The 19048-nt window shown below is 40.2% G+C and overlaps 1 protein-coding gene across 3 annotated transcripts in view; it reads right to left on the reverse strand.

The window, feature by feature from the left end:
* PTPN2 (protein tyrosine phosphatase non-receptor type 2) overlaps positions 1-591 on the reverse strand; it is an 86089-nt gene extending 85498 nt beyond the window's left edge. The window contains exon 1 of one of the 3 annotated variants that reach the window (XM_030335937.1): positions 427-591. In XM_030335937.1, the coding sequence (XP_030191797.1) occupies positions 427-495 (69 nt within the window). In that variant the 5' untranslated portion in view covers positions 496-591. The remainder of the gene's footprint in view (positions 1-426) is intronic. The other 2 variants (XM_030335938.1, XM_030335936.1) reach the window with 2 other exon arrangements.
* Between the last annotated feature and the right edge of the window lie 18457 nt (positions 592-19048).

Genomic DNA, 19048 nt, shown 5'->3' on the forward strand with positions numbered 1-19048 from the left:
GCGAGGCTGCCGCCGGCTCCCCGCCGCCCGCCCGCGCCCCCCGCCCAAACCTCGCCAGGTTCCTCACGGCCCCCAGCAGCTTCTCGGATCGCCCACGGGTCTCACCGGTACTCCCCAGCCTCCCGGGGTCTCCCCTCCCCCGGCCGCGGAGCCCGTCCTAGCCCGCCACCAGGTGCCGCTGTGGAGCCGCCTTCGAGAACCGACTTTGCGCTTGCGCTCACGAAGAACACCCCCCCGCCCCCCATCTAAAGTCATTTTTTTCCCAAAGGGATCAGAGACTCGGTCGGCGCACGCGCGCCCCTGACGCGGCCCGCGCTCCGCCACTTCCGCCCGGAGCAGAAGGCGGGGGAGGCGGGAGGGAGCCGGCGAGCGCGAGCCTGGGTCCTCGGCGGAGGACTGCGGCTGCTGCGCGAGCCCGTGACTCACCAAGTACAGCTGCTGCCAGCGATTCTCAGCATCCAACTCCTCAAACTCCCGCTCGACGGTGGCAGACATGGCGGCGGGAGCAAGCTGGCGCGAGCGGAGCCTGCGCCGGCAGAGAGGCTCAGGCCCCGCACGATCCGGGGAGAACGCTGGCGCTGCGGCGCATGCGCGCTCCGCACCCCGCCCCGCCCCCACGCCGGGCCCGGCCGGCCGCGGGGAAAGTACCTGGAGCGTCGGACGTCAGCGCGCCGACTCGCGCCTCCCGGAATCGGACGGCGGCGGGGCGGGGCGCCCTGGGGAGGCGTGGCCCATAGGGCGCCCAGGTGGAGGGGGCGGGGCCAAGGGGACCACCCTGAGGCTGTTGTCGGGAAGTTGGGCGGAAGGTGACCCGCTCTCAGGACTTGTGCTCACCAGCCCAGGGGAGGTGAAGCAGTACCGCGAATTTCCCGGGAATGGAGCGGACCAACAAAATCCCTTGGGAAGACCTCCTTACTTATTGCTGTCCCATTTCTCTTTTTCTCTTTACTCCTAATTTTTTTTTAATGCGAGATTGTCATTTTATTTTAAACGTCATCTAGGTCAGTTTAGCAGCCTGTGTCCAATTTTGAAACAAATTTCTCAGCTCTCACAAGAGAGTATAAACCAGCCCTGATGCCAGCTCTTGTATACCTTAGGGGTTTGTGCCAAATAAGCCACTATAGCAAAAGGAGAGGCAGCCTCTCCCGGAGTTAGGAAGAATACAGGTGGTTAAGTAAACGTGACATGATTAAAAATTAATGTTACCTATAAAAAGGACAAGTCATCTATTACAGCCCAAACATGCTGGTTATGGAAATCATCTCTTTTCAGGTTAAGGTAATTCATTGTTGGTAAATTCTAAATGCTTATAGTATCTTGTAATATCATCATAAAAAATGTGAAGGGTTAGAAAAATTTTAGCTATGCTGTCTAATATTGAAGTTTAAATTTTAATTAAAATTAAATGAAATGACAAAGACTCACACCTTGACCAAATTCTATACAGGTTCCTCTGAGTACTTTTTCAACTAGGCCTTGACTTTTGGACTTTGTGTTTCTCTGCATTGTCTAATTTTAGGAAGAATCTTACTAAGCCAATTTATCCAGAATCCCCCATTCTCAATATCTGTTCACCCTGGACATTTAATCAGGTTCCTCATCTTCCACTATCCCCCAGGTGATGTCTGATCACCCTGGCCTGCCTTCAGCAAGAATCCTATTAGGTTAGTCAGAATGTAGATTGTTTTCTGTGTTAAAAACAAGACAACAGTCCTAAAATGGAGTTGCTTCTTAAGCCCCCTGTCACCAAACCTACCCTTAATTACTGTTTTAGCTCTCCCACAAATGGGATCTTAAATGAGTCAACTAGGAGTCACCTGATCAGCACTAGTTAGGTAATCTGCCTAATAGACTGCTGCCATCCTCTGAAGGAAAGTAACTTTGCAGTAAGCAATCTCCTTTTCTGCTTAGTATAAGTAATTTGTTCCTGCCCCCTCTGCCTCTAAAAGTTTTTCGATTTGTACAGCTCCTCAGTTTATCTACTTGATTGGATGCTGTCCCATTCAAAGTTGATTTCAATCTCTCCACCACTGCATAACCCATTGCAGTAGTCCTATACCTATTGCAATAGTCCCCCTCACTTTGAATAAAGTCTTCCTACCTCACCATTTTCAACAAATCTCATGAATAATTTTTTTTTTCTTTCACAGAAGTTAAGAATTCAGTTCCTCAGTTGCACTAGCCACATTTCAAATGCTCAATAGCCATATGTACCTAGTAGGTAATGTATCACAGAGCACAAATATCATCAAAGTTCTATGAGACAGAGCTGCCTGAAAGGATTAAAATATGGGGCAAAAAAAAAAAGAGTCCTTATATACATAGTGAAAATTTTTATCAGTAAAGACAATACGCTGTGGGAAGTAGAAGAAATCATAGTAACAGAAAATTAAGCAGACAGCCAGCCTTTCTCCTTACATAGTGTAATTTACAAATAAATACATGAAATGTCCCTCCAGAAATATCCCACAATCTAATAGTCCTGGTTTCTAAGGTTCTGTCACTGAAACCGATTATTTATGTTAAAGACATGGTATCTCCCAAGATTGTTGAGAGGGAAAAAGTTTTCCTTCTACCCTTCCAGTTTCTTTGGCTGGTTCTAATAATCAATATAAAACAGATTAACAAGAGAATAACAAGTTGGTTACCTGCATATGGGAGCCCCATAAGGCCATGAAACTCAAGGACAAACCTGGCAATTGAGGCTTATATGCCATCTTAAGCTAAGGAATGGGATAGAGGTCAAGGGGTTCAGAGAGGAGGAGGGTGATTCACAGAACAATTAGAAAAGCAGAGAAGATATTTGGTAATTAGATGTTTATCCTGCCGTATGGGAAAAAAGTTATCGCTTGGTAAACTTCTCTTTCTGAGCCAAGCCCCCTATCTAAATTCTTTCAGGTAGTTTAAGGAGAGGTAAAAATTTTTCTTGAGTCTGCTGGGTTTTAAGTGCCTTCAGCTGAAAATAGTCCACATGCCAAAGTGGCACATTTTGGGGAAACTTGTCCTTTTTTGTTTTTAAGTTTATTTATTTATTTTGAGAGAGAAAGCACAAGCAGGGGAGGGGCAGAGAGAGAAAATCCTAAGCAGGCTCTGTACTGTCAGCACAGAGCCTGACTCAGGGCTTGAATTCATGAGCCATGAGATCATGACCTAAGCCAAAATCAAGAGTTGGACACGTAACTGACTGAGCCACTCAGGTGCCCTTGGGGAGACTTGTTCTGAACCCCTTCACTCGTACCTTTGAAACTTCCCCAAGAAGTTTCACAGTCCAGAAGTTAAGCTGGTTGATTATCCAGCTCAGTGAACCAGGCTCTTAGTCTTGAGAATAGGCCAGTTCAGTTAAACAGTTGTGTCTCATTTCAGGGGTGCCTGGGTGGCTTAGTCACTTAAGCCTCAACTTCAGCTCAGGTCATGATCTCACAGTTCATGAGTTCAAGCCTTGTATCGGGCTCTGTGCTCACAGCTCAGAGCCTGGAGTCTGCTTTGGATTCTGTGTCTCTGTCTCTCTCTGCCCCTCCCTTGTTCATGCTCTCTCTCTCTCTCTCTCTCTCTCTCAAAAAAAATAAACAAACAAACAACAACAACAAAACCCTAGTTGGGTATCATTTCGAAAGACAGTGATTGAGGTGGGCTCCAAATATTAGGTCTATGGTACAAGCAATCACGTATTTAATAAGAGCCATTTGGGGGGGGGGAGGGAAACAAAGGTTCATAATTGGAGCAGATTATAATCCCAGTTTCTGAATTCTGAAGGCAGCCAGGCAAGACTTCTAGATGTCCAGCTTGAAGCATCTTTGGATGGAGTGAGGGCAGGCAGTAACAATCTGATAGATTTTTCTGATTTGCAGTTTGAATGTCTCTGGTGGTCTTTCTGAATGGCGTGCACAGCGGTGGGCATGAAGATTATCTGTACATTAATGGTTGTGGTGATTTATCTGAAGTTTATATCAAGTTGTCTAGCTTTGGCTTGCATGGGTTCAGGAATAGGACAGTTTTAATTCTCAATGATTCTAAGTCAGAAGAGTGAGAGAAAATTGGAAATGTCAGTTTGAAGAGTTATAGATGAATTTTGGAGTAAATTAGAAGAATTCAGTCTAGTCCAGTTTATAGGTAGGAAACAAAATCTCAAAGACAATTAACAGCACTAGAATTTATATCCACAAAAGTATATTACTGAAACATAGTTTTTCCCTGTACAATTGCTCTCATTTTGATCAAAGATAATCACAGCAAGACTAATTCATCTGCAAAACAAATCTAGTTTCAATAAAGTTGGCCTGATTATTTACATAAGTACATCAAGGATAGTAATTGACCACTAGGCTCTTTTAAATCTACTTGGCTGGACCTTTTCGTAAAGAATCTACGATTGAATTTTTAAAAGCCTCTTGAGGCTAAGAAGCCATACCAAGGACTTGCCATAAGACTTTGCCTGCAATACCTAGAGATTTAGACGAATTCTCCTCTTGTCAAGGTCCCCAAAATATCCTGAAGTTCCTGTGCTTGCCCTGAAGTGACTTTTCTTACCTAGTAAGGCTTCTGGGAACCCTGTAAGCTGGTACCAGGCCAATTTTTACAATAGGCTTTATTGGCTCCATAAGGTCAACGTTAGCTCCTTAAAGCTATCTGGTTGCATCTAAGTCTATTTATATCTCTCTCAAATACAATATTTAGTTAAAGCCTTGGTATTTTAACCAATGTTTCCAATTGCGTCCTGTTACAAGGAGAATAGATTCTTATTGAACTTATGTCAATAACTATATTGCATGAAAATAAGAATACTCATTAAAAGTTTTTGAATTCTGGAGGGATCCAGTAGGGAGAAAAAATAGAAAATTTTCAGCTCTACTTACAAGGAGATAATTTACCAAATTTCTTTTTTTGTTTGTTTATTTATTTACTTAGAGAGAGAAAGTGAGCAGGGGAGGGCAGAGAGAGAGGGGGAGAGAAAGAATCCCAGAAGGCTTCACACTTCCAGTGCAGAGTCTGATGCGGGACTCGAACTCACAAATTGTGAGATCATGACCTGAGCAAAAGTCAAGAGTCTGATGCTTAATCTACTGAGCCACCCAACTTACCAAATTTCTGTAAGTCATAGTTAGCTTGACAGGAAAGATTTCTTATATCTGAAAAATAAAAATTTTTAAAAACAGCAATATTTCCTTTTTTTTTCCTTAAAGTTTGTCTGTTTGTTTATTTTTAAGAAATCTCTACATTCAACATGGGGTTCAAACTCAAGACCCTGAGATCAAGAATCGCATGTTCTTCTGACTGAGCCAGACAGGCACCCCAAGAATTAGCAATATTTTAAACAAAAACTCATAAATAATTATAATTATCCTCCTTAGATCATGTAGTCCCATGTAATTAATAATTGTTTTATTTGAATCCAGGTTTTTTTCTTTGCCATTAGTTCTGGAAATTCTTACCCAGTTCAGTTTTATGACCTTAAAATTACCAGAAACCTGTGTTAGTCAAAATCCTTTCCACGAATCTCTTTGAAGATGAAACACATTTGCAAAAGCATCAGAGTAAAACAATAACTGTCTATAAATAGCAAAAAACTTAAAAATGCCATGGTTAAAGATATGATGAGAGTTCATTATAATGTAATTGACAAGGGAATTGGGTTGTTTTTATGACATACATCTTAAGAGAGTAACTAGAACTATGACTATACTAGGACATAATAGAATTTTAAGAATTTTATACAATATCTAGAACTCTTGTATTAATAATATTTGCCCATACAATATAACTTAAGAAAGTTTATCATCATTTATTTGACAATGCTTCCCATGTAATTTAACATACCACATAAGTTTAATTAGTTTAATATCTCTCTTTTATAAAAAGAGATAAATCCTTTGAGATGTTCCAGGGATCCTCTGGAATATCTTATATCTCAAAGTTAGTTCTAAGTCAAAAAGCCATTTTTAAAAAATGTTTTTTATGTTTATGTATTTTTGAGAGACAGAGACAGAGTGTGAGTGGGGAAGGGACAGGGAGAGAGGGAGACGCAGAATCCAAAGCAGGCTCCAAGCTCTGAGCTGTCAGCACACAGCCTGATGCAGGGCTTGAACTCATGGACTGTGAGATCATGATCTGAGCAGAAGTGGGACGCTTAACCGAATGAGCCACCCAGGTGACTGAAAAAGCCTTTGTTTAGAATTTGTATTATGGGAAATTTGTCAAAAATATCAAAAGGTTTGAACATTTGATTAAATAGGATCATAGGCCAATATGAAATAATACTTATCTATTTAACCAAAGTGACAATAAACATTTTAAAGGCAAATACAGAAGATTACATAGTTGTTAGCAAAACCTAGCTCTTATAATATGGAGAAGATTGAGTTTTCTTAAGTAATCAGAGACCTAATTAAGACAAAGCAAAGGACATTATTTTGATAAAACACAGAAATTTTGTTCTCTAGGTAGATTACTTTAAGAGCAAAGAAAATCCGGGGCGCCTGGGTGGCTCAGTTGGTTACGCGTCCGACCTCAGCTCAGGTCACGATCTCGCGGTCCGTGAGTTCGAGCCCCGCGTCAGGCTCTGGGCTGATGGCTCAGAGCCTGGAGCCTGCTTCCGATTCTGTGTCTCCTTCTCTCTCTGCCCCTCCCTCATTCATGCTCTGTCTCTCTCTGTCCCAAAAATAAATAAACGTTAAAAAAAAAAAAAAAAAAAAGAGCAAAGAAAATCCTGTTGCACCTGGGTGGCTCAGTCGGTTAGGCAGCCAACTCTTGATTTCAGTTCAGGTCATGATCTCATGGTTGGAGAGATCAAGCCCTGTGTTAGCTCTGTGCTGACAGCATGGATCCTGCTTGGGATTCTCTCTCTCCCTCTCTCTCTCTGTCCCTCTCCTGCTCACACACTCACTCTTTCTCAAAAGTGTTTTTTTTTGTTTTTGTTTTTTTTTTAAGAGCAAAGAAAATCCTTTCACAATCTTTTATTATCAAGAACAGGGGCACCTAAGTGGCTCAGTCAGTCAGGCATCTGACTCTTGATTTTAGCTCAGGTCTTGATCTCACAGTTCATGAGATAAAGCCCCAAGTTGGGCTCTGCACTGACAGTGCAGAGCCTGCTTGGGATTCCTCTCCTTCTCCCTCTGCCCATTTTCTGCTCCCTCTCTCTCCCCAAATAAATAAACTTAAAAAAAAAAAAAGCAAACCAATAGTCCAAGAAACGTTTGTCCTTTTTTTTTTTTTTTAAATTTTTTTTTTTCAACGTTTATTTATTTTTGGGACAGAGAGAGACAGAGCATGAACGGGGGAGGGGCAGAGAGAGAGGGAGACACAGCATCGGAAACAGGCTCCAGGCTCTGAGCCATCAGCCCAGAGCCCGACGCGGGGCTCGAACTCACGGACCGCGAGATCGTGACCTGGCTGAAGTTGGACGCTTAACCGACTGCGCCACCCAGGCGCCCCAACGTTTGTCCTTTTAACAGAGAGAAAACCAAATTTTAATTGTGCACCAGCTTATTTTGATATTAAAACTTGTTCACTTAATTAAATTTATTCAATCCTAGACAGTCCTGACTATGCAAAACAAAACAAAAAAATCCTTTCCAAAGATTCCTTTCCTACAAATCTTTTACAACACACACTTAATTTTCCTTGCACACTAAGATGTTTCCCTTATTATTTCCAGCATCATTAATTAATATGGGAAACAAAGGCAAAAGAAAAAATTAAATTTCCTTACAACTTACAACCCATTGACAAGTCCTTGAAACAAGAAGAATGACATCCCTCTAGGATCTCAGCTGCCTCCATGACGACACTTTGCTAAGGGCAAAAGGCAATCTTAGCCCAACCCCTTACCCCAAGATCCTGTAAGTCTACTTTAACATATAAAAATTCCTTTGAAAACTTCCTTTATCTCTACCCCCCAAATATATGTTAGCAATCATCCTCCAAGCATATGGCCCACTGATAGGCATCTGAAGGGTCTCATGCCTGAGGTTTTACTAGACAGTTATAAGTGACCTTTTCCTAACAACAGCTAGCCCCCTCAGGATCCTGCAAAATTTTGCTGCCAAAATTCCTTAGAGACTTATGCTGTCCCTAACCCCCTCCCAATTTGAAAGTATATAATCAGTCACCCTTCACAAGCCCAGTGCAGCTCTTTCTGCCCATGGGCTCTGTCCCTGTGCTTTAATAAAACCACCTTTTTGCACTAATGACATCTCAAGAATTCTTTCTTGGCTGTTGGCTCCAAACCCCAAAATTTTCCACATCATTAGTCCCATATATTAATTAGAATTCTTAGCCTTTAGAAACCTTAATTCCTAGTAAAAACTAAAAAGTAAGCAATTGTGAAATGTGTCATACCAGCACTCTTTACATTGGCAAATTTATTAATCCATTTCATAATTTCTAGAAGCATAGGCTTCTTCACAGTATGATCTTTCAATGTGACACATATTTACCAACAGATCCAAATATCTTTTTCTTTAATGGTGTTTTTAAAAACCCACAAAATTCAGGGCACCTGGGTGTATCAGTCAGGCATCTAACTCTTGATTTTGGCTCAGGTTGCGAACTCAGGGTCTGTGGGATTGAGTCCTGAGTTGGGCTCTGCACTGGCAGTGCAGAACCTGCTTGGGATTCTCTCTCTCTCTCTCTCTCTCTCTCTCTCTCTCTCTCTCCCTGCCCCTCTCCCATTCATTCTCTCTCTGTCTCTCTCTGTCTCAAAAATAAATAAACATTTTTTTTTTTAACCCCACAGGGGCGCCTGGGTGCCTCAGTCCATTAAGCATTCAACTTCAGCTCAGGTTATGATCTTAGGGCTCTCTGCTGTCATCACTGATCCAGCTTCAGATCTTCTGCCCCCTCTCTCTCTGCCCCTCCCCCCTTGTTCTCTCTCTGTCTCTCTGTCTCTCTCAAAAATAAATAAACTTAAAAAAAAACCCACATGGGGTGCCTCGGTGGCTCAGTGGGTTGAGCATCCAACTCTTGGTTTCGGCTCGGGTCATAATCTCGCAGTTTGTGGGTTCGAGCCCCGTGTTGGGCTCTGTGACATCAGGGAGCCTGCTTGGGATTCTCTCTCTCTCTTTCTCTCTCTCTGCCTCTCCCCCACTTGCTCTCAATCGCTCTCTCTCAGAATAAATAAACATAAAAAAATTCTAAAACCCACCAAATTCAACTGAGTAAATTTGAATATGTAATTGGCAAAATTCATGAATCAAGCAGAATCCCATGTAGCAAATGGAAAGGAGTTCTGTGGAGCTGAACAAAATGGAAGGCTTTCATAGGCAGAAGAGCTAGTAATAAATGTTCAATATTTTTTCTTATTTGTAAATTATCTAGATATTTAATGATTATCCATCATTTAATTCAGCTTAGCAAAACTCTAAGGTTTTAAGTTACCAAAATGATTTGAGGTAAGTATTTAAGTAAACATACCTTAAAACATAAATATTATGACAAGTTCATTCATAAATTTTTATCTTACTTACATCTTATTTAATTCAATTTTTCTTAACAACTATGTTTAGATTAGTCATGAAAATTTCATGTGACGTTAAACAGCTAGCCATCATCTTAAGTTATCTTTCTTGCTGACAAATTCTGTAACAGAGATAATTTGAGCTTATTTGACCTTTAGTAAACTTAGGTGGAATAAAAGTACTATATTTAATACTAAAGACCTGTCTGTATTAATTAAACCAACAAACTTAAACTAGCTTTTATTTTACTTAAAATTATCCTAGATCACAAAAACTCAAAAACATTTGGGTTAATTTCTATTATATTTCTGAGATTTAGAAACACTTAATTTAGAAAGGATTAATTTTTAAGCCAATTAAATAGAGCTCTTTTATAAATTAATTTTAACAATACATTCAGAGGCAGAAAAATATCACACATCTAAATATACACACATAGCAATACACAGACGTATGGATAGACACAGAGATTTTGTAGTTACTAACATTTGTGGAGAAGATTTTTCCTATGCCCAATTTCCTATACTTCCTCTCTCCTCTTTTTTTTCCCCCTTGCGATAGGAAAGTTCTCTCTAAAGTTTGCATTTCGAAGAATGGCTCTTTGGTTATAAAGAAAATGGGAGTAGAAAATCTTCATCACAGGGGCTCCTGGGTGGCTCAGTTGGTTAAGTGTCCAACTTCGGCTCAGGTCATGATCTCACGGTTTGTGAGTTCAAGCCCTGCATCAGGCTCTGTGCTCACAGCTCAGAGCCTGGAGCCTGCTTTGGATTCTGTGTCTCCCTCTCTCTCTGCCCCTCCCCTGTGCTCTCTCTCTCTCAAAAATAAATAAACATTAAAAAAAATTTTTTAAAGAAAAAAAGAAAAGAAAATCTTCATCACAAAGGTACAGAGAAAGTACCCAAGATCCTGCAACAAAAATGTTGGTTTCCTGAGGACAATACTTACAAGCCTTTTGAGATAAAGAAGGGAGGTTTGGGGATTGGTAAAAGGGAAAGATTGACATTGAATTGTTTCTGGGGTCATGTTTCTAGTTTTGCAAGGATTTGTAAAATAAGGACAGCTGTTTTTAATCCCCAAGGAATTGGGTTGCAACATCAGTGACATCATAGACTGATCTACCCATCCAACTACATTATCTTGAATATGCTACTTTCCCCCTGGGTACATAGGTTTTCTTTAGCTTAGGAGAGAAGGTCTTTAAAATTTTCTATCAGGCTCTGAGTAGCAGCTTCCAATCTGGCCAACTTTTGACTACAGAGCTACATTAAAATTTTTTTTTTATTTTAAATATCTTGTCAGTTTTCAGCCAGGACAAATAGCATTTTCAGGGTTTAATGCAATGTGCCTTTGTGAAGTCTGCATAAAATGTTTTAACAGAGGCCTTTCTGAGTGTGCAATTCAACCTTGAATTGATTCACCTTAGGGGAAAAGTCTATCAGTCCTTGAATATTGATCCTCAGCTAATCATTTGTAGGAAGGCCTAGAAGAAATTCTGATCACCTGTTTCCTCTGGAGGGGGGATGTTCCAGAGGGTTACGTGGCTAGTCTGATAACTACAATATAATCATGGATGGGAAGACTACCCCTTAGAAGCCAAACAAGATCCTTCTGAGTGGGTTTGTAAATAGCCATTAATTCTTTTTAATTCCTTTTAAATTCAGTGGGATCCTCTAAAACCGGGGAAAAAGGTGCTTTATAATTTAAAGAATCTGCTGCTGTCTATGGGACATTAATTCTTTGGGGAGCGAGAGTCTAGGAAATATCTGCTAAGATCATTGCATAGGAAGACCTGAAGCTGGGAGAAGCTAATTACAGAACCCCACAAAGCAAGCATTACTGCCAGTCCCAGGTGATTCTGCTAAATTCACTTCCTGACTTTCAGCTTGTACACAAGTAACCTGTATACCTGGACCTGGAGATCAGGCCAGAGCGCTGTCTGTAAATCTTGTAGGGAAAAGGAAGTTAAAACAGGCAGTGGGGCTGGATTGTGAGAAGACCTTTATGCTGGTTTTAATTTTTGTTGTAAGTCTAACTTCTGTTCTTTCATCTTGTTAAGGGAGTCCCCAAGGCTAATCTTTATATTTCTGTGTGTCCTCTATTTAATTTGGCCCTTTTATAGGTACCAATAAGACAGTTGTGTCAATTTAGTTTCTGTTTTTTTAATTCTTTTTAATTAATTAATTTTGAGAGAGAGAGAGAGAGAGAGTGAGTGAGGGGAAAGGACAGAGAGAGAGAGTCCCAAGCAGGCTTCACGCTGTCAGAGCAGAGCCTGATGAGGGACTCAATCCCACGAACTGTGAGATCATGACCTGATCTGAAACCAAGTGTCGGACCCTTAAATGACTGAGCCACTAGGCTCTCCAAGGCAGTTGTTTAGGATGAGAGTTCTCTAATTTTTTTTTGTCTTTCAGATATAGCCAATTCAAAGGATCCATTGTCTGGCCACTGACAAGCAGGATCTCATTAATCTCAATAGCGACTCAAACCAATAAGCCTTTTTTGGCTAGACCAAGGATGCAAGAGGCACCACAAAAGACATAACCCTCACAAGATCTAGAAAATTCACTCCCAGACTTAGACTGAGAAAGCAAAGGACTTAATTGCACAGGTAGTAAGGATAGTGTAGTGAAAACAGTGTCTCCAGTTTTCCACAAGAATGTAAGACACCTCCAGTCACCCTGCCAATTTGTGACACCAGGCAGGTACTACTGGAATGGCACTAATGAGATAATGAAGGTTGAGACAGAAAAAAGACCACCTTACATGCTGGGACCCTTTATATCAATGTCCCCTAAGAGCTGGCATAGTCAAAGAGAGCGTAGCTTGTGACTTCATGTCTGGGAAACCCAGTCTATTCAACTGGCCACCAAGATGTGGTACCCTTGTAAGTGCACCTTCCAGCTGACAGAGACCAGAGAGACTATTCTCACTGGTCAAAAAGTCAAGCTCTTAGGACATAGAATAAGACAACAAGAAAAACCTCATGTGGTTTTTACTTAGGGGACCCACAGTAAAGTTTGTCTAGTCTAGTGAGAGCCATGAACTCACCAGTCTATGAGTCTGACTTGAACAGCACGTTTATAGGGCATATGCCTGTGGTCTGCCCTATGGTTTTTCCTCCCTAAGACAAACAACACAATGGACAGAGACAAAGGAAAACAGCAACAATCTTTGGGTGGGAAAGGATCAGTAAAACCAGGAGTACTCATAGCAAATCTTTAGCAGGGTTGCTATACCCAAGGAAATAGTTCCACAAATATTTTCTCTTGCTAATCTAAATTTAGAAAAATAAAAAAGATTCTCACCACTCTCACTTCCACCTGACCCTGAAGGTAGAGATCCAGGAGACTAATGTGGTAGGAATTTTTATCCTCTCTGGCACTTGTCAGAGGCCCCAGGATCTCTCTGCTGTGGCAGTGAGCAGTGTCCAGCCAGCAAAATATCCTGCCAGCTGTACCAACTGTCAGGGAGGGAAAAATTTTTATTACGCCCTTATAGGTTCTTTGGCTGGTCTAATAATCAAGTTAACATGAAACAGATTCACAGGAGAAAACCAAATTTGATTACATACTTTTGGGAGATCCACAATATGACACTCACAGACCAGCCTGGCAATTGAGGTTTATATGCCATCTTGAGCTACAGAATGGGATAGGGGTCTGGGCTTCAAAGGGGAGGAGGTGATTCACAGGATGGTAAAAAGAGCAGACGTTTGGTAATTCAATGTTTGTCCTGCCAGACAGATAAAAAAGTTATCTCTTGGGGATAGTTTTCTTTCTGGACCATGCCTCCTACCCAAATTATTTTAGGGAGTTTAAGGGAGAGGTAAAAGTTTTTCTTGAGTCTGCTGGGTCTTGAGTGCCTTCAGCTGAAAATAGTCCATAGCCAAAATGGTACATTTTGGGGAGGCTTGTTCTGAACCTCTTCAGCATTAACCAGCTCATCAGGTTGCTTTCCAATCTGAAAATATATGCTGTTCTATAAGGAAAGGAAACACATTTGCCCACTTAAATCAACTCATTTCCTTCAAGGTTGGCAATATTGGGGTATTTCTACAAAAGGAAGAGCATCTTGATCTAAAAGCAACAATTCTGTCACCAGATTTTTACCACCCTTTTGGAACTCACTTGTCAACCTCCCTAGTTGGGGAAGTAGTGCTTGCCCCTCTGACAGTCAGCCCATGTTGCTGAGAGCAGCTAACGTTCTAAGGCAGTAGATCTCACCAGCATTATCAACTGTGAGCTTGTTAGAAGTGCAAATTTCAAGCACCAGCCCAGCCTACTGAATCAAAATATCTGGTGATGGAGTCCAGGAAGTTGTTTTAACAAGCTCTCCAGGAGACTCTTACACATGTTGAAGTTTGAAAACTATTGCTCTAGAAGAATAGGTGTACAAGGCTTTCCTAAAGCTCAGAGATGAAAAGAAAACAAGAGAGTAACTTGTTTCTAGATGTTCTGTGTACAGAGTATGGCTTGTTCTCTGGCATATAATGCCCAAGTCAACCAGGTCTTACCTTGCCAATTCCAGGGACTGCACCTAGATCTTTGCCCAGTCTAAAGTTGAGATCAGAAGTTTTCAAGATTTGGGGTACCTGGATGGCTCAGTCAGTTGAGCATCTGACTCTTGATTTTGGCTCAGGTCAAGATCTCAGGATCCTGAGATTGAGTCCCAAGTCACACTCAGCTCAGAGTACAGAGCCTGCTTGATATTCTTTTTCTCTCCCTCCCCCTCGGCCCCTCCCAGCTGTTGTGCAGGTACTCTCTCTCAAAATAAATAAAGAAAATGTTTTAAAAATGCCATTCTTTAAGAAAAAAAGAAGTTTCCAAGATTTTTAAGTTAACTAAGTATCCTTAGCTTCTAAATTGTTGAAGTCTCCTTGACAGTAGCTATACTTTTATGTACATAGTTTTATGTATTTAAGAAAATACACAGTGAACAAAATCTGTTAATTTAAAAATTCTTTTTAAAATAAATTTCAATTGGGATACCTGGGTGGCTCAGTCGGTTGAGCGTCCAACTTTCACTCAGGTCATGATCTTGCAATTCGTGAGTTCAAGCCCGGTGTCGGGCTCTGGGCTGACAGCTCAGAGCCTGGAGCCTGCTTCAGAGTCTGTGTCTCCCTCTCTCTCTTCCCCTCCCCTGCTCGCACTCTGTCTCTCTCTGAAAAATAAATAAACATTAAAAATTTTTTAAATAAATTTTAATTTAAAAAAGCAGCCACGTGTATTTTCAAATCTATCAATCCATTTATTCATTTTACAGATAATGTTTGATGGAGTGTATACTTGAACCCATAGTAATGTCTTGCCCCCTTCAGCTTCTGCTGCCACAGATTGGGAACCACTGGCCTAGACCAAAAGAAATGAAGCATAACAAGAATTTAGAGTCCCTTCTTTTACTGGACTAAGGCCTACCTTCTGAATTTCAGTTTCCTCTCTAAGAAGTTCCTCTTCCTCCAATTAACATAAGAAATTTATACCCCCTTCAGGGCAAATGTACCTACTACCTTTAGTAGGGACAAACATATCAAAATATAAATCAAAAATTTATTGTCTGTACAGAAGATATACATTTACAGAACTGGGCAGACATTTGTTGTGTTGCATAGTTTCCAGTGAGAATGGAACTTCAATTTAGTGTGTGTATATATTCGTTTATTTTTAAATGTTTAGTTATTTTTGAGAGATAAAGAGAGCGCAAGTGGGGAGGTGCAGAGAGACAGGGGACAGAAGATCCAAAGTGGGCTCTGCACTGACAGCAGAGAGTCCAATGTGGGGCTCGAACTCACAAACTTTGAGATGAAGACCTGAGCTGAAGTCAGACACTTAACCAACTGAGCCACACAGATGCCCCCTACATACATATTTTTACAATAAAACATTTATCAGAAAAATTTTTTAAGTCCAAAATGGAGTCACTTGTGCTAGGCTCTATGTCAGTAGACCAAGACCTCACACCTGACCTACTTACAGTTTCAGCTTCTCGCAGGAATGTAACCTCTAACCAACCAATCTGGAATCACCTGGTCAGCATTAGTGAGGTAACTCACTTGGTAGACCCCTTCCCCAATAGGAAGGTGAGCTTGTCTGAAACAATCTACTCTGTTAGAATAACTTCCTTGCCATGTCTTCTTCTGCCTATAAAAGTCTAACATTCTGTACAGCTCCTCGGAGCTCCTTTCTTCTTGCTAGATGGGATACTGCCCAATTCATGGGTTGTTGAATATAGCCAATTTGATCTTCAAATTTACTCAGTTGAGTTTCATCTTTTAACAAAATATATATATGGGAATAGACACAAGTCATAAATGTGTAACTTGTGAGTTTTTTCAGTGAACACAACTGTATACCGACACTCAGGTTAGGAGCAGGAACTCTAGCTGTCCTCCAGAAACTCCCTCTCACCCCGTCCTAGATACCGCATTCACCCTGGGTAACCAGCACACTGCCCTTTAACACTGCTGATTAGTTTTACTCTTTTTGTACTTTATTATACAGAGAATACTTTTTGGTGTCTAATTTCTTTGGCTCAACATGTTTGTGAGATTCTTCCATATTGTTGCATGTAGAAATAGTTCACTCATTCCCATTGCTAAAAAGTATTCAATTGTTTGATTATTCCACAATGTATTTATTTATTCTAAATTTGGTTGTTTTCAGTTTGGGGTTATCATGAAGACTACTGTTATGAATATTCTTGTACTTATCTTTCGGTGGATATATACACTCATTTCTCTTGGGCATATATCTAGGAGTAGGGTGATGGATCATAGTCTATGTGCGTGTTCAAGTTTACTATATATTGTAGAACAGATTTCTGAGTGGTTTTGCTCCCCTCCGATTGGACATGGGACAATGGTGCCCACTATTATCACTTATGTTCAATGTTTTATAACCATAACAACAACAGAGAAAAATTAAGAAATGGTACAATGAATGCAAAATATGGAACAAAGTTAATATTACTACAGCCAATATATTATACAAACAGAAAATCCGAAGTAATCTACAACCAAACTATTAGATTAATAAGTGAATTTAGCAATGTCACCGAATACAAAGTCAATATTTACAAAAATCAGATTGTAATTTTATCTAATAACAAATGGAAAATAAAAATTTTTATAATATAAATCATTTGGGAGAATATTTAACAGAATAGCAAAACTTCTAGGCCGAAAACCACAAACTACTACTGAGAGAAACAAAAGAACTACATAAATGGAAGGATATATGATGCTCATGCCTTGAAAACTTTAGTGTTATAAAGTTACCAATGCTTCCCAAAGTGAGTATGGGTTCAGTTTAATCTTAGTTAAAATTCTGCCAGATCTTATTTGGTGGTGTTAAAAGAAAACTTTCTACAGATGATTTACTGATCTAGTAGGCTTTTTTTCAGCAATTCATGACATGGGTAGTACCCACTCTAGAACATAGGTGCTCTGAAGAGCCATACAAGGTGAAAGATTTGTATAGACAAAAGTGAGCAAAAGACTTTTTTTTTTTACACTTATTATTTTTTTAAATCTGGTGCAAAAGGAAATTATACTGGGCATTTGCTGATTGGTTAAAGTGGAGTTATTTTCCTTGTATAAAGGAAAGAGAAAGAGAAGTCTTGGCTGTGGATCAGACAACTTGCGCTGAGTGGGCAAGTACTAACTGCTTGACCTAGGCCTTCCTATTCTGGGAGAGCCAAGGCGAGAAACTTGGGTGAGTTCTGTGGAGCTCAGCAGGAGCAAGTCCATTTTAGGACTAGGCTGGACACTTCCATAGCATAAATTGACTAGCTGAATCTAACATTTATGTAAAAATGCCAGGGGCCAAAAATAGCCAAAATAATCTTAAGGAAGAGGAAACTAGAGGTTTTGCTCTGCCAGATATTAATACATACTCTAAGACTACAATAATTAAAACAGAGCAAAGATAGACAAATAGAATGAAACAGAATAGAATCCAGAAACAAACTGTAGGTTCCAAGAGTAGACAAGAAGAAGAATGGATCTGGAGAACTTCATCCCCCCAGATATCAATATCTATTATAAAGACAGTGTGATATTAATGCAAGGGTTGACAAGCTGACCAGTAGAACTAAATACAAAGTCCAAAAACGGGCTCACGCATACACAGTTGTGTGTGTGTGTGCGCGCGCGCCTCATAGAGGCAGACACTGGTACAATGGGGGAAATGATGGTGTCTTCAAATGGTGCTGGTTCCAAAAAAGTATATACTATATGTTTCCATTTATATGAAGTTCAAACATAGGCAGCAGACATTTAAATAAAGATGATATAAAGTTTGAGAAGAGACAACAGAATAGTGTTTACCAATGGGGCAACAATGGTGTGATGGGGATGTTGATTGTGAAGAAGCATGAGAGTACTTTCTGGGATCTGGAAATATTCTATATATTAATCTGGATTATACATAATATACACATATTTGTGTATCTGTGTATAAAAATTTATTGAACTTTACATTTAAGATTTTTGTACTTTATTGTATGTATGCTAACCTTAATAAAAATTTAAAATTTTAAATAAACAAAAGTAAGTGATGCTTTCATTTTCTTTGGGTAAATACCCGGTAGTGGAATTATTGGTTCATATGGTATTTCTATTTTTAACTTTTTGAGGAACTTCCTTACTGTTTTCCACAGTGGCTGTACTGATTTATTTACATACCCCCCAACAGTACATGAGGGTTCCTTTTTCTCCACATCCTCACCAGCACATGTCATTCTTGTTTTGTGTTTGTGTGTGTATGTGTGTGTTTTGAGATGATATATACGCCTCTCTGTTTATTGCAGCATTACTTACAATAGCCAAGTTATGGAAGCAGCCAAGTGTCCCTTGATAGATGAATGGATAAAGAAAATGTAAGATATATATGTAATGAAATATTACTCAGCCATAAAAAGGATGTGATCTTGGGGTGCCTGGGTGGCTCAGTTGGTTGGGCATCTGACTTTGGCTCAGGTCATGATCTCACGGTTTGTAAGCTTGAGCCCCACATTGGGCTCTTGCTGACAGCTCAGAGCCTGGATCCTGCTTTAGATTCTGTGTCCCCCTCTCTCTCTCTGCCTTTCCCCTGCTCACACTCTCTCTCTCTCAAAACTAAATAAACATTTTTAAAAATTAAAAAAAAAAGGATGTAATCTTGCCACTTGTGACAACATGGATGGACCTAGAAGGTTTTATGCTAAATGCAGTAAGTCAGACAGAGAAAGAGAAAGACAAATACCATTTGATTTCACTTATATGTGTAATCTAATCAAACAAAACAAATGAATAAACACATAGCAGAATCAGACCTATATATACAGAGAACAAACTGATGGTTGCCAGAGGGGAGCAGGGTCAAGGAATGGGAAAAATGGGTGCAGTGGAATGGGAGATACAGGCGTTCAGTTATGGAATGAACAAGTCAAGGGAAGAAAAGGCACAGCATAGGAAATATAGTGAATGGTATTATAATACCATTGTATGGTGATAGGTGGTAACTATGCTTGTGGTAAACACGGCATAATTTATAGAGTTGTTGAATCACTATGTTGTATATTGAAACTGAAGTAACATAGTATATCGACTATACTCAAAT

Source organism: Lynx canadensis, chromosome D3, assembly GCF_007474595.2.
Source record: "Lynx canadensis isolate LIC74 chromosome D3, mLynCan4.pri.v2, whole genome shotgun sequence".
Classification (NCBI taxonomy): domain Eukaryota; kingdom Metazoa; phylum Chordata; class Mammalia; order Carnivora; family Felidae; genus Lynx; species Lynx canadensis.